Below are 27,922 nucleotides of genomic sequence, written 5' to 3' on the forward strand. Positions count from 1 at the left end.
TTAGAACATGAAAAAATAATAAAAACATACAAAGTGTTTTTAAAAAAAAAAACTTTTTTCCTTGTATCCAAGACAACTGGTTTTGTTTATGTGCTCTTCCTCAAAGTTTTGTTTCCAATTAGTGGTTAGTGCTCAGTTTATGATAGCCATGTAAATCTGTCACCTCTTCTGCCACCTACCATCGACACTGTGCATTCTTGCTTATTCACGTGAGAAAATATATGCTTCTGAGGAACTCCTGTATGTTGGTATAGCAGTTGCTATGTAGATACAGTGCAAATAAAAAAGCATGGGTTGTCAAAGACTGTATCCGCACTCTCTCACTAAGCTTGATTAGAGTGTGTTAAACTAGTTAAATCTGAAGAAAAATATTTTTCTTTTGTCAAACTGTGTCAGACTGAGAAGTCCGATTGGCACATTAGAAGGTGCTACATACTTATGAATTGTGTATCTACCCTTGTGGCATTATTTTTCAACACGCATGTCACTGCAGGTTAAAAATGACTTTGGAGGTTGAGTTCTGTGTGAGTTGCTGTTTTCTTTAGGTTCCCCTTCAGCAGTTTTTAACTCCCTAAAATCTCATGGTTGTTCCTTTAAAGTTGCCCATTTTTATCTTCTTTTTGTTTTGTAATGGAAAACCTATGGCTATGGCTTTTAACATGCTAATACGACCTTGTCAAAATCTCCTACCAACACATGAAACTGGACTACAGTTTCTTCTTTGACTGTGCCATGCAATTCAGCCATTCATGGAAAGCAGTTCTCAAGAGGACTTTAAATTATACGAGGTTGCATACACGTTAATGTATTGGAATAATTATCATTTCAATTTCTATTGCTGTCATATTAGAAATATGCCGCTTGCCTGGCCATCTTAGCCAGAGGCAGCTTGCTCAGCCAGCCAGCCACCGCCTCATGTAATGAAATACTCATCTCCTAATTGCAGGCATTGCAAATGACTGTGAGACAGTAAGGAAACTTTATCTAACCACAAATTTGTAACACCACCGTCCGTTCCACACCTACCCAATTCTTGTCCCCTGTCCTTCCTTCTCCAGTAGAGGCATGTGGATTCAGATTGGAAGGACCTAAAATGCTGGGAAGAACTATACCATCATGGACCAGTATAGTAAAGTAAATTATATGAATCTCAATTTCCTGTGGTTATACCACAAACCATACTTTCAGTCACCCAAAATCACAAAGGCCACGTTTCCCAGATTCGCTAAGAAGCTTTTAGCGCTAAGAAGCGCTCCTAAGAAGCTCTTAGTGCTAAGACGGAAACACGGCCAAAGTCTGTCACTGTGACAGTTACCAGTTAACCTGCCTACTTGTTGATCTGTCCCAGGTAAATGGTTGGAACAGCATCAGCCTTTTGTTTTATTTCATATGTGGCAAAAAAAAAAAATGTTTTAGAGTACATTTTTCTAAGCACCTGTGACAAATAAATTCTCTATATGCATTTTCCTTTATCTCCACATGGCTCATGCTAACTTCTCCTTATAGCTTGTACGAGGTTTTCATTTCTTTGGTCCCTCGCTGTGTATGCAAATGATATACTAAAATTAAAAAAACTGACTTAAAGTGAATAACTGACTCTGAGACACAACACAATTCATGTGCAGCAGTGTTGATATGTCGACCGAGACAAATTGATATTTGTTACATCCTAAGTACATTATTGATAAAAGTTTTGGTCAGCTTAACCCTCAGAAATACCTAATTGTTTTCAATGCAGGAATTAATATTGAGGGTATTAATTTTTTTTTTCTGCTGAGTTTTAAAAAAGGAAACATTTCACCTAAATTTTGTCTTGTAAACTACAATTTAGTTATATTTTTCCACTGAAATAAGCCACAAGTTTGTTAATTCCTCTAATTTATATGTGTATGATCAGTCCAATTGAAAGCTTAGCATTAAAGTTGATCTAAGAAGCTCACTTTTTTCAGCTGCTGCTTCTATTTTCAGTTGGGAGCACAGCTCTGCAAGTGAAAAAAGTTTGTTTGAACTTGTTTATTAAGAGCAATTTATGCCTCATAAATTGTATTTTTTCCCTCTGTGGCATCGAAACTCATTTGAGTATTTTCTTTGATATTGACATGGAGTAGAAACTACAGTAATGTGATAGCCCTCATGCCAAGGGCACCTGACTAAGTACCTGTATGTGCCAAGTAGAGAATGAGAACAAGTTTATGTGACAAGATAAACAGATAAACAATGAGACTAAATCATGTAAAAGCAACGATAACCCAATAAAGGGGTTTGATGTAATTTTCAAATGTGAACCGTGATCTGTGTCAATGAGCAAAGATGTGTTAGTGTAGTCTGGAATTCTTACGTTTGTTTCTGAATAGGTTACTGGCAAACAGGACTATCAAAGCTAATATTGGTTTACTCTTTAATGAATGCATGCTCACTACAGTGCCAAAGTTGAATGTTAAGTTAAAGTCCCTGAATAACCCAGTGATACTAATTCGGAGTGTACTGAATTGGTCTGGGTAGTGCCTAATGTCCCCACTTGACCGAGGCCAGAGCTACAGCAGCTGATGCCTGCTTTATAGTAACTATCACAATAAAACCAATCCCCTAAAGTAGATGAATTGCCACAGGATGACACCTGATGCCAGCTCATACAGCAGCAACGAGCGCTGAGGCGTGACCATGCTGCAAACAACCCCCCTTCTGCTAGTGATTGTATTTTTACCCAGTGAGCGTGTGGCAGGCACAGATACCTGCACACAGCATGCACTTCCATCCATACAGTACACCTCCAGTTCCCCATTCAGCTGCACAATCAGGCTCAGCAGGGGCTTCAAGTCTCCACTCATTACAGACAGTTAATTCTAAACTCATTAACAATGAAGCCATAACAATAGTGCACACAAAAGCAGAAGGTGTGGGTGGACTGCTTTCACGCAGGACAAAAAAAAGGAAAAGAAATGCTGGGTTTTTCATAATCAACTGTCAGTCATTTGCTAAGATAAAAGCTTCTTTATGTCTGCATAAGGGACAGGAACCCACTGTTGCAATTTAATTACCATTTTGGTGGAATTTTACAAAGGAAACACAAGTATGCTGTGTCATGACTATGGAGGATTGGCTTTATGAATAGAAATGTGCTCAACAAAAGATGGCGAAAAAGAGTTGAATTAAAGCCTTGACAAATTCATTGACAGTTGTGATGTTTTCATCTCATCTGGCCTCCTGGTGGAATAGGGAATAAAATGACAAAAGATTTGGATGAATATTAACCATTTATCTCTACACGGGTGAGAATATTAGTGACCTTTCATACCCTCTGTGATTTCTATTTAGCTTTCGATCATTTTTCTGTTACCACAAAGTAAAAAGTAATTCATTTTTCTCAAATAGAAATTCAACTAAAACACTCAAAGGCATGTCAATTTCCTGAATGTTGTATACTTAAATTACTTAATGTCGTATACTAAATACTAAAAGTACAAACGCTGTTAGTACCTGACAAGGTGTGCACAAGAGACAAATCTGAATATTGATTGAAGTCATTTAATCCACAAAGACACCTATTGATATGTCAATCATCCTGCTTAATCTAGTAAAGCGTGGCAGTCTTGCGAGCGGAACCATGGCCCAAGGACACTGCTCTTTTCTGTCTTCCTTTAATTGCTGTTGGCACTGCAGCCATGACTCATGGTAATGAGTTAATGAAGTCATTGAGATTTAGTGAGCAGCCACAGGCTTGGACTTCCAGCCGAGAATAGTGCCCAATATGGCTTTATTAACATTTCAGAAAAGTGCCACTAGTCACATCAGCTGCACTGATCGCAGCTATGGTGATTAATTTCATGGCTTGCCAGATCAAAGAACTGGGGCAAGGTGGGGGCAGGATAACTTTGGAAGGGTTTATGGCCTTCTATGTTGGTATTTTAATATTTCATCATTATTGTACCTCAATTGTACCTCAAAGTAAGTCAATTGTCTTTTACATTTCCTTGTTTTACTTCACACACTGCACTTTTAGCAGTGTCACTGGTTTTTCCAACAAGTCCTCCAACCGAATTGGTCCTATAGGTTGTTTGTTCAAGACTGTAACTACCATTGAGGACACCGAGGTCATGTCCTCTGTATGTTTTAATTTTTTATTTTTTTTTTGCTTAAATTGTGATAATTTTATATTTGAAGAGTCAAGAGTAACGTGACTTTTTAATAAAACAGTGACTCAGTTTGGGCATACGTGATGCGCGTCATCAACAACATGCACTGTCGCTATGGTAACTAATACACACAAGTCGGACGTTGATGTTGTCACCGCTCCCGTAGTGAGTCAGTCAGTCAAACCAGCAAAAAAGGACAGAGCAGATCGTGCGGGACCGAAAGTTGTGCGCAGAAACAAAATAAAACATCCGGTTAATTTTCAAAATAATAATAAATCATTTTCTGTGGTAACTTGCCCTTACTTTATGAGTCACCGTAATGGTCCTTCAAAAGCCTCAGAATGCTCCATTTTTACCTCAAATTTCAAAAGCTCTGCACCGCCCTCAAGGTTTTTAAAGATTTCTGACACATCTGAAAACATGATGTTGAAATGGCGTATTGTTTTCATTTCTATCAGTTTAGTATTTGACTGTGTTTATATTCTTCACTGAAGGGAAAACAGGATAGGGAGGGAAAGGCTGAGCCAGACCAAGCTCATCTTTGGGCCAAGCAGCAAGAAGAGGAGCAGTGAAGAGAGAGAGCAGGTACTATAAAAGGAAGAGACTATGCCAGACCTGTATACATTTTAAAAGTCAGATATATAATGCATGATAATTGAAGTATTGTGTAATATTATAATAGAAATGTGTTCAAAAGCTGGCTTTCCTTAACAAGAGTGAACAGTTTAGGCACTATCATCAACATGATAGTGTAATAGGGCTTTAGTATCTATTTTAAATACTGAAGGAAATATTTGTATATATTATCCCTCTGTCATGGGACAGTTCATTCCTTTTTACTCCTAATCCATGACTTGATGAAATTCATTCTGCAGTTTTACAATGTAACTCATTTGCAAATCATTTTACACAAATTATCATTGTGAGGCTGATGTTCTCCGATAACAAACAAAACAAATAAGCCTAAAAGTCATTATGTTGTTTTTGCTCCTTAGGACTCCTTAAGAAAATGGCCAGATTTATATAACAGAATTTAAAAAACCTGGGGGAGCATGCCACGGAATCTGGTTAGATGTTCTGACTCATGACCTCAGTATTTTTTGGGCCCTGCGTTTGTTCATATGAGGGGAGGTGGATAATGCAGTTAAGAGCAACGCTTTTTGACCATGGACCTTTGTGTGACGTGAGATCAAGACCAACAAATTTGAAGTTGTCTACACAGCCAGAGGCACTGAAATTCACCAAGGGGAAATATTTTTAGGCTTGGAGTCTGGTTTTATCTGTTTTATGCATATGTCTATGTTATATGTCTGTATTGGGCTTTGAGCACCTTCAAGACACGGCTGACCTACACTCAACACTGTATCAGTGTCTACTGTGTAAACACACAGATAGAGTATTCGCTGCTACTCAGCTAAATCTGTTGCTCACTAGAGCCTCATGTGTAGACACAGTGTCAGCCCGATGATCACCCAAAGCAAAAACAAAACTAAAATGCTCTCATATTACTCTATCCATTCCTTCGAAAGGACACACCTTCATCATCACAAGTGAAGTCATCAAGAAATGGAAAGATTGGACAGCTATAAATGCTATCGGAGGGACACCAAGATAGCTGTGGCTGTCACAATCTCAAACCGAGGAGGCTGCAGACAGAAGCTAGTGAATCTGGTGCTTCAACCAACTAAAAAAGCAAAAAAAGAGTAAAACAATATTGTGTAACATGTCAGCTACAGTTTTTGTGTGCAACAAAGCATGATCTAATGAGGCAAAAATTTAGCTTGACCCCGGCATAAAAACTCTTCAGTGGATTGAGCAGTCTTTCACTCTCTTTCACCAATCAGTTAATGTATAAAACAGTGAAAAGAGTATATCTTGCAAAACCCAAAAGCTCTGGTCAGAACTTTTTCTTAGCTGCTTGTTTTTTGTAATTTGGCTGTCACCGATGGCAAACTTTTCACTCGATTATGTGGAAATTTATAGCAAGCATCGCAAAAAATTTGCCCAATTTGGAACTAAACAATTGTTATGAAATGTTTTATAGTCATCAACTCAATATAAAGAGATCATTTCCAACTCACTCTGAAAACTTTGAAATTTCAGAAAAATGATATCTCCAATATTTAATTAATCCATATATACAGTATATATATGAATTCTGTTTTCTGTGTTGTGTTTGTATTATATCTAGAAGTTATTTGGGCCTCCAAGAAGAAACAACTATGACAGAAGTTGCTAAACAATTGACTAGGAGCTGAATTACTCTCTATTTTAAGAATTTTAATCTATATTTATTGTACCTCCCTTTTTTTGTAAACAGGAAAGCTGTAGATATATAAAAAATGTCATATTACCCCTTCTCAACTAAATATGATTTAGAAGGAGACCATATTTCACATTGTGTGTTATATTACATTTAACAGTTATACTTAACATATACGTATTTGACTTTAATAATTTATCAAGGTCCGTTAGCATACATGTGGGTTATGTAATTGGAACACTTAGTAATATCATGCACTCTGGTACACCACCTTCACCCTGCGCGACCAACATGATCATTCAGGTTTTATGGATGTTCACTGCAAGGTAGAACTTTATGATTTTGCAAGGTCCCATGAACTAGAAATTTAGAGTTAGGTCAATTATAATGATGACTCCTAAAGGCACAATAAAATATACTCTTGTGTCTGCAAAAATTTGTATGAAATTTACATGAATATGGTAATGAGTCTAGGCCAACACAACTTTTTACAAGTTATATAAGGGTTATCACAAAAAAATGTGAGTGTAAAATGATCATAAGAAACGAAAACATCATGAATGTTACGGGAATCGTTTGAACAATATTCAGTTAGAAATATAATGTGTTTTAAATCAAATCAAATTTACTGTCTCTAATGAGTAGTAAATCTTAAAGAAGAAAAAAAATTCCATCTAATTGTGGAAAAACAGTGTTTCAACAACGGTTCAAGTGCAAAGTAGAGTAAAAGGAGGACTTGTGGAAATGTATTTATGTGTTCGTTCAGATTTCATGTCAGGTAGTTGGTAAAGCCTTTGCTGAGCGATCAGTATTCTGCATGCACAGCTGTGGTGAGGCGAGTCTCTGTTGGGGGCATAGGAGATGTCGGACAGAGCCTTTCTACAATCTAATTAAGTAATAACCCTCACTGAGCTGAGAGGAAAATCTATAGACTTCATTTACAGAGATGGAGCTGCAATTTGTTTCAAAATGACAAATACTGCATTTGTTAGATGTCCAAAACATGAATCATCTTCTAATTTTTTTATGGCGTAAGACACTGTATCGGAAATTGTTGCTCATTTCTTTTTGCAAGATTGGAACACTAACTGTTATTATGTACAGGTTAAGTCTAACTCTGCCTTCATGTCTCCATACAGTTTTCTACCTCCTTGTGCATTTCTTTAGGTATTTTGAAAAAGCTGTTGTGACTAACAACATGGTGTATAACGCAGAGGCACTTTGGAGAGGAGGGCAGCAAGAGGCCAGTTGCAGACTGCAAGCTGATGGGACCCAGGACTCCTGTGGTTGGAGAGGAAATGCTTCCTACTGTGTAAAATTTAATTTTTACAATCAAAAATGCAACACAAACAGTTTTAAAAATGCTAAATTTGTATGGAAAGGCAGAGCGTCACCCTGTTTATGCATAATGCAAAACATTAAAAAGATTGGTTAGCCAAAGATCACAAAATCTATCAAACTCTCTGACAAATAGTTATTTGAGGATGTGAAAGTGAAGCATTTCTTTCCTTTTCCACCATCACTTTGTTGGTATCATGTGGGGAAACAAATTGAAAGATGACTGAAGTGGAAAATGACTGCTAGTGTATTGCAACTCTTTATAAACTGGTGTAGCATTGTAATTATGCTCTGGAGCCAGGCATGAAATGTTTACCCAGGGTGCTGCTTTCTGAATGAACAACACATACATGTCAATAGATTAAATACAATGGGTCTTTATGCTTGTGTTTAATTATTACATTCTGCTGCTCAGAAGCCAATGTGCTCCCTCTGCCTTTGACAAAGCATCATATTTCATTTTGGCATGCGTTTCAGTCAAATGAGAGCGAGTCAGGTTGATAGATAGAGGGTCTGCAGAGATGATGCATTTCTACTGTGATTGCTTTCATAGTCATTACTCACAGCATAGGGTGATTAGTAGGCTGGCGGCTGACACCTCTGCCCAAGCCTGCATGACGGAGCCGTCTCCTAGGAGGGTCCGGTTACCTCAGCCACCACAATGATTTTTGATTGCAGAGCTCAATCAGAGGGCCAAAATAATGGATTATGTGCATTCCTATCAATTAGCTTGGCATGGGAAGGACAGACAGCGGCAATTGTGAAAAAGGCTGGGGGACTTTTAGAGATATCAGTCAAATACTGTCTTTTGGAAGTTATTGTGTAAGCTGTCATAGGTGTTTTGGGACGAATACGTCTGGAAGGACATTGACGAGCGAGCAGCAGTGACCAACTGAGAGCTCAAACTTTATCTGAGGTAACACCAGCCCGTCTGACAACCCCAACTGGGATAGTTAAGCAGTTTTGTCCATCAATGTCTTTCAAACTTAAAGTTGATCAAGCATGTATATTGCTTGAATTAATTAGAAAGTCCCAAAACATGCCGTCATATTAGGTTTTAGTTCACTGCCTCAACTAATAGATGTCAAAGATTTCCAAAAGTCACTTTCAAAGACAGCAAGTAGCCCTAATGTATGGCTTTTTAAAAATCTGGTTAGTCAAAATAAAACCAACGCACAGACTAAATTTAAACTTTATATGGATAATTAAAGGACATGTTTCAGTTCAAATTACATGTTGCTTAAATTTCAAGTAAGTAATATGCCTCATAGACTGAAGAAAAACAAGGCATGAGCTTATTCTGGAAAGTCAAATTAGATGAATCATCTGTAAATTGCAATTGTTGTGTTTCTTAATGACAAAATAAGTATTAATAATTGGTTTGGAAGTAATGATTTTAAAGCTTTTTTAATATTGTTTCAAGAGGTTTTTTTGCTTTGACATCATTTAACAGTCACACATTTCAAATAATATCTGATTGATTGATTGGTTGATGGATGGATGGATGGATTGATTGATTGATTGAGTCTAGAACCAACTTCGGTTCTGTAAAGTACAGTGTAGCCCGATGAAGGTCTTTATTATTTGTTGCATAGGGGTTAGAAGGATGGTGAGGCTTAAGTAGTTGGTGGCCATGGTCACACCTTGCCAACTCATGGCCCCGCTGCTGATTACCAGTCACAGAAGAAGGCACAAAGTCTGTCACTTTTCAAGTCTACATTATTAAACATAGGTTATACAGATAAAGGAATTAGTCATTCTAGAAGTTTGGCAATATTTTTCTCTCATGGGTTTAAAGTAGACAAGATCTGATTTGAAACATCTCATGACACATTTTTGAAAGCTTTTTAGAACTTTTTTAAATTTTGATTTGTTAATCACTAGTCACAAAGTTTACATGTTACAAAAAATTGCTTAACATTTTAAGCCCACTTTCTTCCTATGTCATGATCTTAGTAGTACAAACAATAACTTTGAGTGTGGAACTTTTTCAGCTCATAAAGGCCCATTTATTTGAAGTTGGAACCAGTGAGGCAAATATCAAAGTAAACAATCACTAAAAAGTGCAAACAAAGCTCTCCTGTTTGATACTGAAGCTGTATTTGCTTGTATAAAACAATTTGTGTTGTTGGTAGTGTGCACAGCTGCATCAGCTCCAGTCAAACTGCAGAGTCAAATTCAATTAGAACAAATTAGAGGACATTAGTGATGCCCTATTAAATGATTAGGGGGGAGATACTTCAAAGAACACTTACATAAGACCTGTTTTCTTTTTTCAATTTATGAATATATCCTTTAGATGCACAGTTATGCAAATGTGTGGCCATTGACAGTGAATGAAATTATTTATTATATGTATATTGGAGAAAAGAAATCATTCTATTAGTGATGGCAGCCTGGGGCCAATACATGGGATGTTTGCCAACTCAGCTGCAATGCCCTCAGAAGTAGGTCGTGCACTTGGTTGGACCCTTTTGCCCCGTTGGCTCAGCCAAAACAGACACTTTCAACATCAAGTATTCCATATGACTATATTTGCATGTAGTTGCTTTCAGGTGCCATACGGTGCCGCAACAAAGCACACTGTTGATTTTGAAGTCACCTTTTCAGGCAATTAATTCAATGTTAGGTAGTATAATATCAGCACAAGCATAACACCACCAGAGTCCCTTATAGAAAAAGCTAATGGGTTAGCAAAAATACTTGAAGTCAATGAGCCGCCAGCAGTTTAGATATCCACCGCTGGAAATACTTTCCATTTTTCACTATTTCCCAAAGGTGTGTTGTGGCAGCTGCACGGCTGATTCCTCCTGGTTTAATTTAATATCGTCATGCTTCCCTGGATTGCCGTGTCTGCCAGATAGACCACCGTGGTCATGAGAGAGACAGGAGAGAGAACAATGAGAAGTCAGATGGAGTTGGGGCCAAAATCTGGTCTAACTGTGTTCCAGGGGAAAGAACTGGGCTCAATGAATTCCCTGTGCTGCTCAGCTGGGTTTGAGCATGCAGAGGTAATTCTACAGATAATTCTATTCAACTTTCAGCAAGCAAATATTGACTCACTCTCATGTAAACATTTAATCTCCTTAGAGCAGCCCATTCAAGGTGATGAAAAGACTAAATACTAATTACAGGAGATTATTAATTAATATTTGAGCCGATTGATAATGTAGCAAGTCACTTTTTCCCTGTATCATTTCCTATTGTCACCTTGTGGCACAGAGGGAGAGTGTCTCAATTATTCTGGGTTCTTATGTCGGATGAGCTCAGCCACCATGTGATTCTCCTCATCCAAGGCTCAAAGACAGGTGTGAATTTTATAACGCCTCCCTTGATTGACTGCAAGAGAGTTCTGGGCTGTTTAGACTGAACTTGATGCAATATTGATGGCACCGATGAACCTGGCACAGACAATGCTCTGAGTAGATGGATCAGTGCCACATCAGGGGAATAGAGGCAGTTTAGAGTAAAGAGCAAAACGAAGCTGGAGGCAGATCTACTTTAGCTTGAAATGGACAGAAGGTGTGCAGTGGGCCGTGTGTTCTCAGGAGAACAACAACTTCTGCATAGGCACCGACCAGACATGGTCAACAACACTTCTTTACATCCAGCCCAAGTCCAGTTGTTTATTTGGGCCGCTGTGCTTTGCGGTGTCACAACATCTAACATCAGTGTCATGCTGCTGTTGTCTCCATGCATGGCTTGCCCACAATCAGCTGACTATTAGAACTAAAAGACTGAGCAAGCAAACACGGGCTCGGGTAGCAGTGTGTTTGTGGTGGAGATATGAGAGCTGTTTTTACACTAACACCTCAAATGCTTCGCTGTCAGCCTTTGCAGTTCATTGCCCACGGCTGCAGGCGTCTACTCTCTCAGCAGGATCCTTTTGTGCTTTTCCGCTGTCAATTGAATAAGAAAGAACAGTGTCTGGAAATTGATGGCTGTAATCTTTTATGAGTCTTTACCTAGATTAAGTCCTTGAATGTAATGGAAGAATTCCACTTGTTGATTTAATTGTGACTACTGATTAAGACTAAAACAGGACTTAAGTACTCTGAAGTGATGGGTTCCCTGCAGTGTCTTTAAGCCAGCCATGGAATTTTGTTCAGTTTTGTCCTTTAAGTGCTCCATTGTTGATGCACATCCACAGCCATTTTTCTAAAGCAAAAAGGGATTGGTTTCACTTTCTTATTGGTTTTAGGACAGCGATAACCAACCAATGGCTGTTTATATGTTTGCCCAAAATTGGCAGACTCATAATGCTGTAGCAACGATAACACTGAGTTACATTAATTTGATATTATTTGCATATTAATTCAACACCTAATGATCTTTTTTTTACTAAGTATTATATCTACAAAAGTCTATAGTTTAAATTTGCCTATTCCAAAAAATGTACATGCCTATGTTTTCCTTTGACAATTTATAACATGCTCACAGTTTGTATTACATGACATTGTCACAAATGCAATTATCAGGTTTCATGGATCCAAAAATGGTTGTTATGGTTCTAAAATGAGGAGGTGGTCACAGACTGTGACACTGTGTCGCAGCCATGCCAGAGAACCAAGTAACCCATTGTTGTTTTCTTTTTGACTTTGCTGTGAGTCCCTGTTGGTTAGGCATAAAAAATACATGGGTTCAAAATTAGTTCAAATATGCTTAAGTGTATGGATAAAAACTATCTTGTTTTAACCACCAATATTATCAATACATGGCAACAAGTTTGCTTCATGTTGCCTGAATGGGTCCTTATACAAAACAGGCAGTCAAAGGCGCCTTCATTTTGGACATGTGGACAAATATTTATTTTACATGTTACAGACAATGCTTGGTTAGGTTTAGGTGCCAAAACTTTTCAATAAGGAATATCCATGTCCAGACGTTACTTGGAAAAAGTAAAAAAAAAACATATCTTTTCACATACAACAGTGTGAACAATTTGAACACATTTCATGTATTTATGTGTCTTGTGGGACAAGTCTTGTCAAAACAGCAACGATATATGAATTTTTTAGCGGTAATGGAATTACAGTGTGGTATTAAAGTAATTTAGAAGCAAGCCTATAATTTCTAACTACATCCTTGCACTGACTGAGACACTGTATTCCCAGGAAGGGGTTTCTCAAACAGCCCTCTCTTCCTTCTACTACTGTCAGCATTCCTTTGAGGATTTTGAGTTGTGTGCAAAATGAAAGAAACCAGCCAGTACACAAAATTCTCCAAAGCAAGAGAGACCAAAAGACTGAGCGTGTCGACATACTGAGTGTCTTCTGTTTCAAGCAGGCATATGGATGTTTCAATTCTGCCATATGTGCCTGAGGGGAATTCTCCCTTAAGCTAACTCTTCTTCTTTCCTCTGTTCCTCCTTAGGGATCTCTGGCCTCCTCTACCACTGCTTCTGTCATCCCAAGCATGATAGCTGGGAGCCTTTTCTCTGCTGCGTCCTCCCTTGGCTTCTGTCACCAACCGCTGTCTGAGTGTCTCAGCTGAGTCCCTATCTCCCTGCGGCCGCCACGAGCTCTGCAGTGCACTGTGCCAAGTGTGAGGTAATTAAGACACAGAGAGCTCCTCCACTCAGTTGGGAAGAGGATTGAAAAGCTCATATCTGTCAGAAGCGGCAGCATACGGCTAATTTTCCCTGATTTGAAAGCGCTTCAAGGGTGTGCCAATTACTTTGTGCATATACTATAGGCAGTGACATATGACTGGCATAGTAGGAATAAGCAGGAAAAGTTTTCCTGCATCCTGTATATGCACATCCTTTGCCACTGTGCACTACAGGCAACAGTAGAAAGATTTACTTTCAGTTACCTAAGATGGAAGGCAGTTGTGATTTCTAAGTTGTACTGAAAATAACTTCTTTTTTAGAAAACACAAAAGTTATTTTACACAAGATCTTTTAAAGATTAAGTAGAAGTACGTTTTAACGTGGTTTATATTGATCATTGCATTGTATGAGTGTACGGACCAGCTTTGAGAAGTGTTGGAGATCTTTTCAGAACGAGTGTAACCACTTGGCACTACAAACCTCACCTGCATTGTAGATACAAATTGCTTATAAACAAGCTCATGGTTCATTATTCATGTATACTGATGTGCGGTTTGTGTGCAGAGAGGAGATAACTGTGTCCTATGTTTTGCTGTCCATGCCCACAGTTGTGTGCACAGATGCAAACAATTCCTCTCTTGGAAGAACCAGGAAAGTTTCTCAGTGTGTAAAGGACCTCAGAGCTGCTAAGGACATGTTAAGGTGAGGGTTGTGTCTGACCAATCAGTGGTGTGTAGCATTTTCATGTAAACAAAAATGTAGAATAGAAAAAAAAAATCACTGGTATCTGTTTATTTCTGTATGCCATAAAAATCAATAAGCTGTTTTTTTAAAACATTAGCTGACCTTTCTTTGCAAAATAACAGTATGTCAAATATATATTATATATAGAACATGGTCTGTAACAAACAAAAGTACTGAGGGGGTCCTTTAATGTCTAAGTGAAATTGGAAAGTCAGTAAATAGCACCTCAGATAATACCACAGTTACATCATGTATAGGCCTGTTCCGGTTGATTTATAATGAAGCAGAGTGAGTGACCCCCCTTCCCTTCCATGTTTTCACACTGTATCATATTCCCTCAGTGACTCACTCGGCAGGGGGTTAACAGGCTGACTTGATATATGTGAGAACACCCTCCTCCATCTGACACACTCCTTTTCCCTGCCCCTAATGGCCCCTAGGGAAACTTCATTATTTATTGCTATTGAAGGGGCCTTTCAATTATAATACCTCAGCCCCCCTGTCTATTACCCCACAGTCTGAACTCGTGGATTGAATACCTGTAGCCTGTATCGGCAGTAATTCAAGCGCCCACAGAGTTCACAGAACCTGGCCTGGCGACGAGATGGAGGCAATTTGCCATTCTGGTCGAAGACGGCTGGGAATGCTGTGGGCGAAGGCAGTAAGTGACAGCTACGAGATGTAGACATAGCAATGCTTTACTTTCTTTGACTATCAGCTCAAGAAGAAGCTCTTTCAGTCCAACGGAACTCATCTCAGCATATTAAGTTTCTCACGTCTAGTGTGATTTTCAAATTCAAACCTAATGCCAAGCTTGACAGGATGCTGATCGCTCATCCTCCAGCCTGCATGTTGTGTGAAAAACAGTGTGAGATGCATAAAACACCTGCTTTATGAAGAGACTCGGTTTGTTGTTAAATATATGGCAGAGATAATAAAAAGGTACATTTAAAGGCTTGGACAGCCTAATTCACTGAATTGTATTACTCACTGAGAGCAACGAGCTAAAGGTGACTCATAAGGGTTTATCATCTGTGAATGCAAAATTAGCAAATTGTTTAGGTGCTGAGTAAACAATTGCTCAATGCAAATTGATAATGATTACTGATTATCACAACAACAGGAGTCATTTATCAGCCTGTATACCAGGAGCTGTGCTGCTCGGTGTTGGCGTTCATGAATTTGCATTGGGATGTGGTTTCCTTTTTTTACAATATACTTATAGTATATAGTACATACTTATAGTATAGTGTTGATATACTGCAAAAAAAATCATATTTGTTTAATTTCCTATTAGGGAGCAAAAAGCTATGGTCCATTGTGTAGTGGTTATTGTTTATCTCAGAGTGAATCCTCCTTGATCATAATAAAGTATTTAAAATGTGCATATATTAACTTAAGTGATGAAATTGACATTTAAAAAAGAAACAAACTAACTCCAATAAGTTTTGGAGTTAGCCTGACCAAAATCAATAAGAAGAAACAAGAAGGAATGACGGAAGAAATTAGCACCACACTCGAAACATGCGCTCCCCGTTTGCCTTTTCAATTTTTCATATGCTGGAAATAGATTTTGAGATGGATGCCAACCCAGAGCTGATAAATTTTAATTTGATCCCTCCCATGCATCATTATTTGCACAATGCAACTGGCAGTCATAACTTGTGTGCTCCGAATGGCAAGTCTACGCTCAAATTCAGCACAGAATACAAAATTTTCCCTCTCCTATAGAGCAAAAGGCAATCATTCCATTTGTTTTCCCACACAATGGCCTCTGTATAATAGCAATGGGAGGGTGGGGGTGGATGGAGGAAAAAGCGACCAAGTTATCTGCCTTTTCCAGTCTCTGTCTCTGCCTCCTCATTATGAATAATAGATTACAGATGAGAGCGGGACACTGTGTTGTAGGGGGGTGGGTATAAAGCTGCTTGAGGTCAACATGCCAGATCAGTTCTTTAGCAGGCTTATCTAAAATATGTGGAAAAGTATGCTTAAAATGCCCTTCACATGGCTATTTATATTCTGTTTTGTTTTGTTTTTTTTTATCTCAAGGCATCTCTGCAAAGGACGCAATGTTTCAATAAACAATGTCATGTTTTTTCATTGTGATAGACAGTATGGGATTGTTATTTTTGGTGCTACTCTTTCTAAATATTTAGTAACTGCTGTGCATTCTGCTCTTGTGCATTTAAGACATTTTATCCCTCCTGTCCTCAACGTTATGCCTGCTATGTCTGATTCTCAGCTGGTGGTGAGCGACACCATCTGATAAACACGTTAGAGGTGTTCAGACACAACAAGAATCCAAACAACTGCAGCTGTGTAATTTAACATATGAAGTCAAGACTTAAAGGCATCTTAAACAGGGACGGTTTAAAGTAAAATGCTGTTTGATTCAGGGCCTCCATGCTGTCCTTTTAGCTGTGGATTAAAAACTCTCAGATCTGTGCCTGTGTCTCTAATGAGAGAGAGTGCTCACTGCTCACATTCAGTTATAAAAAAGGAAAATCAATTAAAACCACACACAGTATGCAATTCCCATAAATTACAGTGTGAAGAAGAAGAAGCCCTAGTGTGGAGAGGCTTGAAATTCAAAGACTGGGAGCAGACCCAAAACATAATTCAACTACTCATGTCTGCCTCCTTTCATCTGCGATAGTGGTCACAAGGGAGGCAAATGGTCCGAAGGCTTTGATATTGAGGCCAAAAATCACAAAAGTGTTTTTCTTTCAGGGAATGCCACAGCATTACAAAGTCATCTTATCATGGTACAGGTGAAGGTGGAGAAGCGGGAAGTGTGAATTTAGAGGTGTTACATGTCCTTTTCAATGGGTACTCCCGGGGGAAGAATTGAAGAACAGAAAGAAAATTTACTTTTCAGACTCTGTTTGGTCTAAACTTTAAAGGATTATAAATACTTTGCTTTAAAAAGAAGTTAAATCCTTTTAATTTGATTTAATTTTTTTTTTTTAAACCCTGAGCTTGCTAAATAAACTCAAGCAGCAGAAGCAGTTCACAGATGTGGTGCTTCGGCACATGGTGGATTTCAGTTTCATCAGGCACACAGCCTCCACTCCATTTTATTTGTGTACAGGACCCCGTTGATCAAAGATGATGAATAACAAATCTAAAGAAGGGAAATTAGCATGAAAAAGTCTTTGCATTCCAACTGATGCATAAAATATCTGTGCTTACTTTAACGAGGACCGATAAAAGATGCCACGCTGTGCAGTGGGCAGCATCTTGATTGATGCTACATATTAACAGTGCGCTACAGTAACCGAGCAAACATCACAGCCGTCTTGTCAGCCTATTGTTCCCCTGACTACTTGCTTGCAAGTACTCTCTATCTCTTCTCTTGCCATTTTACCTGCCAGACTACTTCTATCAAAATCCCCATTTCCTTCTTAAGCTCACTCACTTTTTTATCACTCAGATGTTCCATCTGTGCTACATTTCTTGCATACTCTCTTCTCCTGTCTCTGTCAAGAGATAAAAGCCTTCTTTCTCCTCCCCTCCAGCATACCTCACGTTGAGACAAATAGCTCCACTTGTTCCAAAGTGGCCAAAACAGAAGGACAATGATAAGAGAGCTGTCTCCCAACTGTCATTTCCTCTGTCTGCCCCCACATCTCACATCACTATAATTGACTGCAGTGTATCTGGAAGTGCATTGTTCTTCAGGATACCCAAGAGTATTGTCAGAGATTCTAGGGCATCTTGTCATTCACTGACCTTAACATATTTGATATTTGATATTTTTGAAAATGCTACAAAGTGTTTGCCATGTGTTAATTTCACGAATGCCAGAGAGAGTTGCCAATTCCTTCTTCAGCTAATGTACATCACGGTTTTCTACAGTGTTGTGTAAAAGTTTTGTCTTAAGCTGGCTTTACACACGTGATTTTAGAAAGCCATGCAACACCCATCTGACTTTGAATAAGGGGTCAGTAACTCCCTTGAACTGAAGACTGAGCATTTAAGCTGACTTCACGCTGTGACTTTCAAATTTAAAAAACAAGCCAAGTATCGAACTTCTCTCTCTTGTACTCAACTATTTGTGGCATTTTCATTCCGCTGTCTGACACTACGAAGAACCCAGTCTCACCAGAGAATATGGAATGGTTCATTCTCATCTGTTTATCCTCATCTCTAACAAGAAGTGGTGTCAAATGCATGGTTGTAAATTGTGAGATAGTAATGTAATTCTGAGTGTGAAACCATATGTTTTGTAACGCAATCCAAAGACCAAAACATCAACCCTGAACACTGAATGTTTAACTCCCAACCCCTGATCATGGGTCGGCCTGCAGTAGAAGACTAAGAAACTGCGGGTGGAAGGGGGTATAGAGGAGGAACTAGAAGAATTCAAGACTTTGGAAAATGTTGTGTAGGACAATTCTATAACAATTGCATGAAGCATGAAGATCCACCATCACCATCTTCCTCCTTATAAGCATTTGTGGCCAAATAAAACAATAGCGCAGCATGGAAAGTGACACAGTAACACTGTAACACAGTGACGTTCTTGCAAATTGGAATTTAAACAGGAAAGAGTAAGAAGAACGTAAGAAGAAAGAATTGTAAAATTTTTGAGCCTTTATTGTGAAATTGCAACATTTTGCACTGTGAACCAATGTAGCTATTACACGTTCTGTCGTGAGATTGAGTTATCCTGAATGTCTCTTGGATGACACTGTTTCAGTTATCCACTTTTATAGACACCCACAGAGTGGTTGAAATTCTCAGCAAGTCATTTTTTACCTCCCAATTTCTTTTTCACTCAGCTCTGCTCAAAGAGAATAATAAAACAGTCGTGTCACACACACTTTACCTACCAACACCCTGTTAACCCCTATCTAAGCAGCCAGAGATAATATTGCTCCTTTGTGCATTTACTGAGTTATTCACCTTTGCCCTCATTCTGGACTCGCTTGCATATTTAATAGGAGATGTCCAGAGACAGGGCAGGGGAAAGAGATGTCCGTATTGTGAGTAAGAGTCTTGATCTTTCCCTTTTCTAATGAGCACGACAGACCCAGCCCTACTCTCTCCAGGACCTTATTAATACTTTCTTACTGGTTATTCCATAGAGTGCTTAGCAAGCAGGTCAGCCGTGCCACCTCCCTTGAATCTGACCATCAATTTGTATGAGCCGAAATATTTTGCTCGGATAGGAGAGAGCTGTCAATCAAAAACTAAGACAGGAAGAAAAGGGAACAGTCAAGCTGGATTTTAAGTCACCAGAAACAGATCCCTGAAATGGGACCTGGTTTCAAAATGTTCCAAAAGATATTTGTGTCAGCGAACCTAAATCTGAGCTGTGCTGATTTCTTTTTAGAGAGAAGAGACTTTCTCCTGCAACCCTTCCACAAGCCACACTAGTTCACTCTTTTTCTAATTGTACTGCCATTAACTTTAACATTTGAAATGCTAACAGAGGCTTGTAGAGTCTGAGATGTAGCTCATGGGTTTTTTGCAGTTATTCCACTTCGGTGACAAATCTTTATTGTTACTCATTCTCGTTCTCATTGTTACTTTTCAACAAAAGAACAACGAAACTGAAAACACCTGATTGCTCCAGCAAACTGCCCAAACTTCTGCTTTTATAGTGGTGCTCACATTTCTGATGATCAGTTCATCAAGTTCATTTGATTAGCAGCACCTGGCTGCTATTTACACTCTTAATTTTGGTGAAAGCAGTAAGGGTGGACTTTTACACACTTTTTTCTCATTGCTTCTTCATTTTGGTTTAGTTTTTGTTCAGTGAATAATGACACTGTGTAATATGGTATTGCACCATAGAAACTTGTGAAATGACATTTAGATGAATAATTGTTTAAGTTAAATAATAAAGTTCTTGTGTTTCATAAATCCTGCGTTCACCATCTAGTATACCAACTGTTCGGCGTTGAGCAGACAGATTTCACAAACAACATCTGCATGATGCTCTTAGTTTAGCAGATGAAAGTTAAGCTTCAGATTTCAGGGCATTAAACGAGATGAGCTGCATGGCACTACAACCCTCCATACATGCAATACAGTTTGATCAAGAGGAGCCCAGCACAGATATATGCACAAATATAATAGAAACAGAACTTCCAGCCAGGGTTGTCACTGTGTAGGATAATCTTACCTCTTGGTCAAAAGAGCATTTAGATATTAGTCTAACATAAGTGACTGTTCAACAGGTTCAACAACGTTCAACTGAGAACCAAAGCGGCGCTTCACTGGTTGCACCTCAATTCTCAGGAACTTTATTGCTCAGTCTGAAAAGTGTATAGTCACTGCACATCAAAATAATACAGCTAAAAAAGATCACACATTATCCAGAGCTTGGCCTGGTGCGTCATTTATTCATAAGTCTGCTGAAGCTGAACTGAAAGCTCAGTTGAATCCATTTTTCAGTATTTGATTTGGTGGAAAAATTTAAGCATTGCATTTGACATCTCATCTTCTATCGCTTGCTTGATGATTCGTGGCCACCGTGTGAATCAGTTCCTGTTTTCCTTGTTTTTCCTGAAACAACATCAAACAATCTTCACAGGCGGATGTGTTCATCACTAGCCCAGGGTGTTGATTACATGGACTGGAACTGATGATACTGCCAGTGGGCTTTTTTTGTTCTGTGGCATCTGATTCATTGGAGTGAACAGGAGATGATTTTGTTACAATCAGACAAATGTGCTAATCTCTTTACAAAAAGTAGACAACAAGGGGAAAATAAGCAGCAAATAGCTATTAATTTATATGTTTATATAACATGCCTTGATTGTTAATCCCTTTTCTTAGTACCGCATAGTTTTGTAGAATAATTTGCCACTCTTGCACTTTTAATGCACTGAAATCACTTTTGTAAATTAAAGTTCTGTGATAACACTTCCCTCTAATTCTGCTGCTACATCACCAATCCTCTCATTCCAGACACATTATATTCATAAAAAACAATAATTGCCTACCTTGAAAACCAATTTGGCTTCCTCCACAGGGCAGAATTAAAAGTTGGGCTTAGCAAGGTAATCAAGTATGGCATACGCTAAGTCAACGATGGAGGCTTTGTCTGAAGTAATCACTTCCCCGGATGCTGTGGCTCGACTGCGTTTCATATCAACAAAAATGACATATGGAAAAATAATTAAAATGGATGCATTCACTCAACGACAGCTGGCGAGCTACATTTTTACTAAACAATCAAATTTGCATACTGACTGTCAATCTCCTGTCTGAGGAAGAAAATTCCAATCAATCAAGGTGTTGCAGTTGTGATCTATTTATATCATAGGCGAGGATTCCTAATCTGAGTGCCTGCATGATGCACTTTTCTCTTTAAGAACACTCCAGCACAAAGAAAACATGTGCGGCAGTGTGACAGTGATTTACAATGCAGAGTTTTAGTCAGCAGCAATGAGTGAATAGAAAATACACTGCAGTTCTTCTGTGACAAGAACAATTAATATAAGCCAGATATTCCACTTCAGTCAGGCTGCACTGGCCAGAAACAATGATGTGTTGTAGCGTTGCATCACCACTGCCAGCAAACAACGGGAAGTTGCTCCAGCTCCCTCTTATCTATCTTCTGAGATTATGTTTCAAGAGAACTTTCATACAATTTCTGGCATCTCTGATGCTTCAAACTGAGTTCTGCAGTTTTTACACCCAAGGCAGTGTTCTAGTGTAGTCCCATCTGACAACAGCACACACATACACACAACAGATCAGTGAGCATCCTCATTAGTTTGGCTCAGTTTGACAGAAGCCTCCACCTCGCTGCCTCCTAATTTTGGACAAGAGGACAAGAGAATACACAGGAGCAAAGGAATGTGTGAGGCACGGTGCATCGATCTGGACAGATGGCCAAGGGGACAGGAGCAAGGCAGGCAGCTGTGCATGCTAAATAAATTTGAACACTAGTAAAGGATAGTCACTGTGAAAGACAACATTTTTAATCCCATCATGGTGATGTTTTCAACAAACAAAAGTAGCGTCTTTTGTGTCTTTTGAAAAAAAAAGTAGTGTCTTTTGAGTTTGTCTTTTGATATTCAGCACACTAAATGAAATAATATCAAATCCTGCCTAGGGTTGTCCCAAAATTGAAAAAAAAATAACTTAACGACACCTCTCAATTCACTTGGGAAATAAAATACACATACAGTATTAGAGATAATAAACCATGCTATATCATCCCATGAATACATTTTGATCATTGTTTTCTCAATGTCAATGACATTCTAGCATATATTAGGCCTCCACAGGATAGATATGCCTCCCCCTCCTCATGTGAGACATACAGCGCAAGATGTGAATTCATGTAGTGAAGCGCTTTGAGTGGTCAGTTAGACTAGAAAAGCGCTATACAAGTACAAGTCCATTTACCATTTACCATTTACCTCTGCAGCCAGTATCACATCGAGACTTTGAGCAAAGGGGGATGGTGCAGAAAACAGATGACTACAAATCTTTATGCCACACCTGACTCTATAGTTGCCAGGGGGGTTCAAAAAGAGTTGTGAAATTGCAAGAAATGAAATGTTTTTTCCACAAAACACAGGTCTCTGCTAGTGGTTTGACTGCTGAGATAAAATAATCTCACACAGCTCTTTTATATCTGAGAAGATATGAATGGTCTCTAAGCTGGTGTGAAGTTGACTACAAAGTCACAGCAATACAGAGAATGTGAATAAAATGATATGAAGTGTTATCTATGACGCACAAACTGATAATGAATTCATTCAGACAGGCAACAACAGCAGATGCTGCTGATTCACTGCTGCTGATCTACCATAAACTGCTCTAATTGGATTTTTTTCTTTTAAAGTACATGTTGAAAAAGGTAAAGTTTAACATTTACACAAGTGAAACTTCTAGGCCTGTACACCATATGTGCCTATATACAGTATAAATTTTGTACGCAACAAAAAAGTGTGTGCAATGTTTTTTTACGAAAGATTTAAAAATCTTTGGCTGAAAAAGGCAAATTGATTAAACAGCCAGCAAAAAATCCAAAATGTATAAACTCTTAGACTGTATAGTATTACACAGGGAGGTTTTTCTGTTACTTGGCCTACCCTCGTTGATGTAATTAGGAGGGAAGAATTAATAGAAGCATTGCTCAGTATAATGCCCTATAGTATCATAGATTACAGCCTTCAAAATGCCAGTACATTGAAATAAGCACTGTATAAGATTTTAACTAATAATGAACATGACGGCATAACTACTATGAAGAGCAGATTCATTGCAGAAATTCTGTTAAGAGTGTCAAACACATCAATATTTTAAGTGTAGCTCTTCTTTTTTTATAGTATAGTGGGAAATCATTCTGAATACTGTTATTGGGATTATTTAAGCCTGTCTTTTTTTTAATAGTTTTCATCACTATGAACCTGCACTAACCCCAGCCTTTCAAGAAACAGAGGCCATGTTTTTTCTGACTTAGCTTTCCTGCCTGGATTAATTTTGTGCAGGTGAAGAGACGTGACTTTGCTGATGCAGCTGTAACAACAAACAAGACCATTTGTGGCACTCCTTTTAGTCTGGAGAATATGTACCTGGAAATCTTAATGAACTCCAGATGGCATGTAGAAGCCAGGATAATGTGAGTTTTTTATCAGGTAGCTGTTCATTCTATGTAGACACTTCTTCTGTATACCTCCTTCGGCATGAAGCTGCCAGGACATCGTGTACGGAGACTGAGGGGTCAATATTGACGGGGCACTGAGATAACAGCTAACTGAGAAAGGATCTGTGCAGTGTAAGATTTTTAACTGAATGAATAATTTTTCATGTCTCTCTTCAATTACCCCCCCCCCCCCACCCCAACTGTGTTCAGTTTAATACACCAGTAGTAAATGGCCACCTGTATTTTTGTTATATTCTGATATACGATGGGAAATGTGTAAACACAATGTAGCAATCATTAGTTAATGTCATTAACTCAGAAGCAAACATATACAAAACAGCTCTAAATTTTCTTGTTGTGCATCCATAGACATATTTTCAAGAATCTAGTTCTCGCTATATATTTAACTTCAACTTTGTGGGGTTGTTAAAATGAAAGTTTCTCTTACAAAAAGACCCACTAAACACTAAATAATGCACACTACAATTTCTGTAGCAGTCTCCTGATATCTTCCTGATTTATTATGCAAGAGTTTGGACAGGATCACCCAAGCAATCCCGTCTACTGGAAGAGTTGGAAGTGATTATATAAAATTATATAAAATCTATTTGTTGACACCAAACGTGTTTTGAGGGAAGTATAACTTGATGAAGGAATGGATTATATTTATGTCAACATAATAAGCAAATGTACACCTCAATCAATATGTAGATAGTCACTTTTCTAGCTACCTGTTTTATTTTCTGTACACAACAGAAACCAGTGGGGAAATGCACATGATATAGCAATGTTTGGCAGGCATAAAAAATTATTTTACAGTTTCAGATTTGTTTGGAGGTCTCTTAATTATATGAAATGCACCAGCACCAGCAGCTATTTGTCTATCTCCACAAATAATTCACAAAACAGTAGGTGTATAAGAGTTTCAATTACCATTTCTTTTTGAAATCTTGGAACATGGTCAAAATTATTCCATCTTTGACTACGGTGACCACAGCAATAATAAATGTTTCTTTACTTTTAACACAGTGATTTCCTGTTTTAGTTGATTTTGTTGCTTACCACAGTCATGGTCATAATGGTTGGCAATGTGGATGGTAGTCTACTAACTTTGCCCAAATTATACTGTGTAAGTGTGGAGGAAGTTTCTTTTAACAAAGCACTGTGAATCTGCACCAACATTTCCGAGGTTTATTTTACTTCATGGAGGAGAGTAACAGCGCTAGGCTGCAGCTCTGAGGAAGTCTTAACTTACATGAGTACTTATCCATACAGAGGTGTTACACAAAGGTGGACAATGTGCATGGGACAAAAAAGATTCTTACTTGCTGATTTAGCCACCTCAGCTGCATAAGCAGCTGATGCAATCAGGACATTTCACTTATAGAAATCATGTGTAAATCATGTGGAAAACACATGATGAGGCACCCATTGTTTGTAAGACAGAGAAAACCCTACACCCAGCACATTCTTAAGGAGGAGCAATACATTTTCCATCACAGTAAGCAAAGGGGAACCAAGGTAAACTAATGAAACTGGATATTTGCTTCCCTCCCTAGTGCTTCTGGCTGATCTCATTTAGCACATGGTTGTTATGTACCATGTCACACAGATGTGAAGTTTCCAGCTGCTCTGACACTCTGCAACACACCCTGACCTTACCTGCACCCCTCCCTGAGGGGGATGCAGTGTAACACATACATATAACCTCCCATAATTAAAGACCAAACATGCTCTTAGTCAGTATAATTAAGCACTAAAACAGATGTCAAACTTGTCCAAGCCAGAGGACCACATTATGACTCCTGAACTTTGTTCTGTCCATGTGACAAAAACCATTAACACTAAAAAATCAACTGAGATGCAGCGATGAAGACAACATCTGTTTACAGATTCAAATGGAAGCTGAATTTTTACACTGACAGATATGTGTTTGGTTTTTTTTTTCTTCAGCTTTGATGCTCTAAGCCAGAACAAACTAAGCTGTGCAAACCTCCTACAAAGAAAAAAGAAAGAAACAGTATAATTTCAGTTCATCCAGACTTTTTTCTTTATGTTACTGCTTGACTTGTCTCTTCCTCATTTCACATCAGTTTATCTTCTTCAGCTCACATCAGCCTACAGGTTAATTTCTCAGCGCTTTTACAATATATCCAGATTTTTGGCATTATATTTTTTGGGGTGGGGGGGGTGTCTTCATCAGCATGAGCAGACCAAGATCTCAATCTGTCACGTTTAATTTTTATTTTTGCAAGCAAAGAATCAAAAGCAACTCGCTGAAAGAAAACAGATTTAACTGCACAGTGACTGAACGCTAAACCATACCCCATACTGTTAATGTGAGGCATGTGGGAGTGCTGTTATTGTGATATTTGTACAAAAGGGAATATTTGTTTAAAAGAATTAAGACTGCAAAACTGCAAGATTCATAAAACCTAATCTTTTTTTCTCATTGCTCATCTCTGGTAGAGAAGTATGGGGGAACAGTGAATATCTTTTTTTTCATTCCAGCTGCATATGAATACCATTGTCAAATGGACCCCCTCTGGGGATGAAAACAAACGAAGCAAAAAGCAAAGCGGAAAACTGCTAATTTCATGAAAACATAAATACAATGTTTTCTCATTAGAAGAGTGGTGGGAAACTTCCCAGCTTCTTCAGTTTTATGCACTTGGAAACAAAGCCACGATATTTTCTAAAAGAAAGAGGACCCATTTCTTAAAAAATCCACACATGTCCACCAAGCAACACAAAAATCTGACCTGCTATCTGTCAATGCAACGGCAGGTGATCAGCCGCTGTGATTAGAATGATGAGCAGGAAATCAGCAGGTTTTGATAGCAAAGAGGAAGAGCGGAAAAGCATTAAAGTACACAGCAGTGGAGCCAAATTATCTTTAAATCATGCAGATTTATAATTTAATATATAACTGTGCAAGCATTTAAGTAAATATTCAAAGGCAGCATCAGGTAAAGGAGGTCGCCTTGCAATCCCTGTGAGGCTACACACCCATACACACACATGGTCTGATTTGTTGGAGCTAAAATGAACTAGAAAATAAATCAAACAGCCTTGGCTGCATCTCAATTAGTATTTTACCCATGGGGATAAAAACTTTGCCCCCCACACCCACCCCAACTAATGGCATGTGTTTTGTGGATGTCTGTGCGAGTTATAAGTCACCTTCTCCACCCCTGCACCACCCATCAGTGAAGGTAAGTTTGTTAGCTTGTACGTAATTGCGAAAAAGACTCAGATAGCAAAATTGAATCTAAAAACACTTCACTTCCATCAAGTGTCTTGTTGATCACCAGCATTACAAGTGAAACATTATACACAGAATTGACATTCAGCAGGTATATAAAACAATGTTGGCAAAAAAGAGAAGGTCCTGTGTGAGAAAAGGGAAAGGAAGAAAAAAAGAGATGGCACTTTACCTTTCTGATGGCCTCGACCGAGTGTCACAAAACCAGAGGAGATGAAGTTGTGAAGGTCACCGCCCCCACTGCTCCGGACACTCTCTTTTCCATAGTGCAAACCTGGTCACGCACACAGAGGAAGGCAAGCAGCATGACCATACAGGTGCCATTCAGGAAAACCATTCAGGTAGACCACACAGAGGATGCAGACACACACTTTGTATTAATATTGTGACTAATATCATCATAAAAATCATCACTCTATAGGCAAGACAATGGTCCCTGATCTAAATGTTGAAACCTTTCTCATGAAGATTTCGAGCACAGGAGTAATGGACAGTGTAATTCAAAGGTTTATTAAGAAAAAACACATTTGACTCTGAATTACAGTGAGATTTTTTATATGTCTATAAAAATTACAAACAACAGCAGTCAAAAAAAGAAAGTAAAATGTTACTCTTTCATCAGGGTGCTTATGCTGTCACTGACTGGGACTACTTCCACAACATAATGCAGTGTTAAGAGAATGAAGTCACTTTGTATAATACAGTGAGCCCGAGCTGGCTTGGACTCAAATTTGTTAGTTAGGCCTACTAGACCATTAGAATCAACATGACTCTTTAGTTATGTAGCCTACTACCACTTTAATTACTCAGAAATATGTTGTCTATACTTAATTTCTTTATTCCCAAACTCCATCAGGAGCCTTTAACCAACTCCAGGTCCCCTCAGATTTACTGACATCCTGTAGCAGGTATTTCAGCCCCAAGTTGCAGGTTAACTCTGAATAAATGTAGGGGTCCTCCATGCCAAATTTAAGTCCGCTAAGAATTCACAGCATTCAAATAAGTGGAA

At 38.5% G+C, this 27,922-nt stretch overlaps 1 protein-coding gene across 1 annotated transcript in view; it reads right to left on the bottom strand.

The window, feature by feature from the left end:
- The window catches only part of shisa6 (shisa family member 6), a 71,583-nt gene that overhangs the window by 34,202 nt on the left and 9,459 nt on the right, over positions 1-27,922 (bottom strand). Inside the window, exon 4 of the mRNA XM_072373844.1 lies at positions 27,086-27,187. Coding sequence (XP_072229945.1) covers positions 27,086-27,187 — 102 coding nt within the window. The remainder of the gene's footprint in view (positions 1-27,085; positions 27,188-27,922) is intronic.

Source organism: Leuresthes tenuis, unplaced genomic scaffold (genome assembly GCF_036924035.1).
Source record: "Leuresthes tenuis unplaced genomic scaffold, fLeuTen1.0.hap1 SCAF_20, whole genome shotgun sequence".
In the NCBI taxonomy this organism is placed as follows: domain Eukaryota; kingdom Metazoa; phylum Chordata; class Actinopteri; order Atheriniformes; family Atherinopsidae; genus Leuresthes; species Leuresthes tenuis.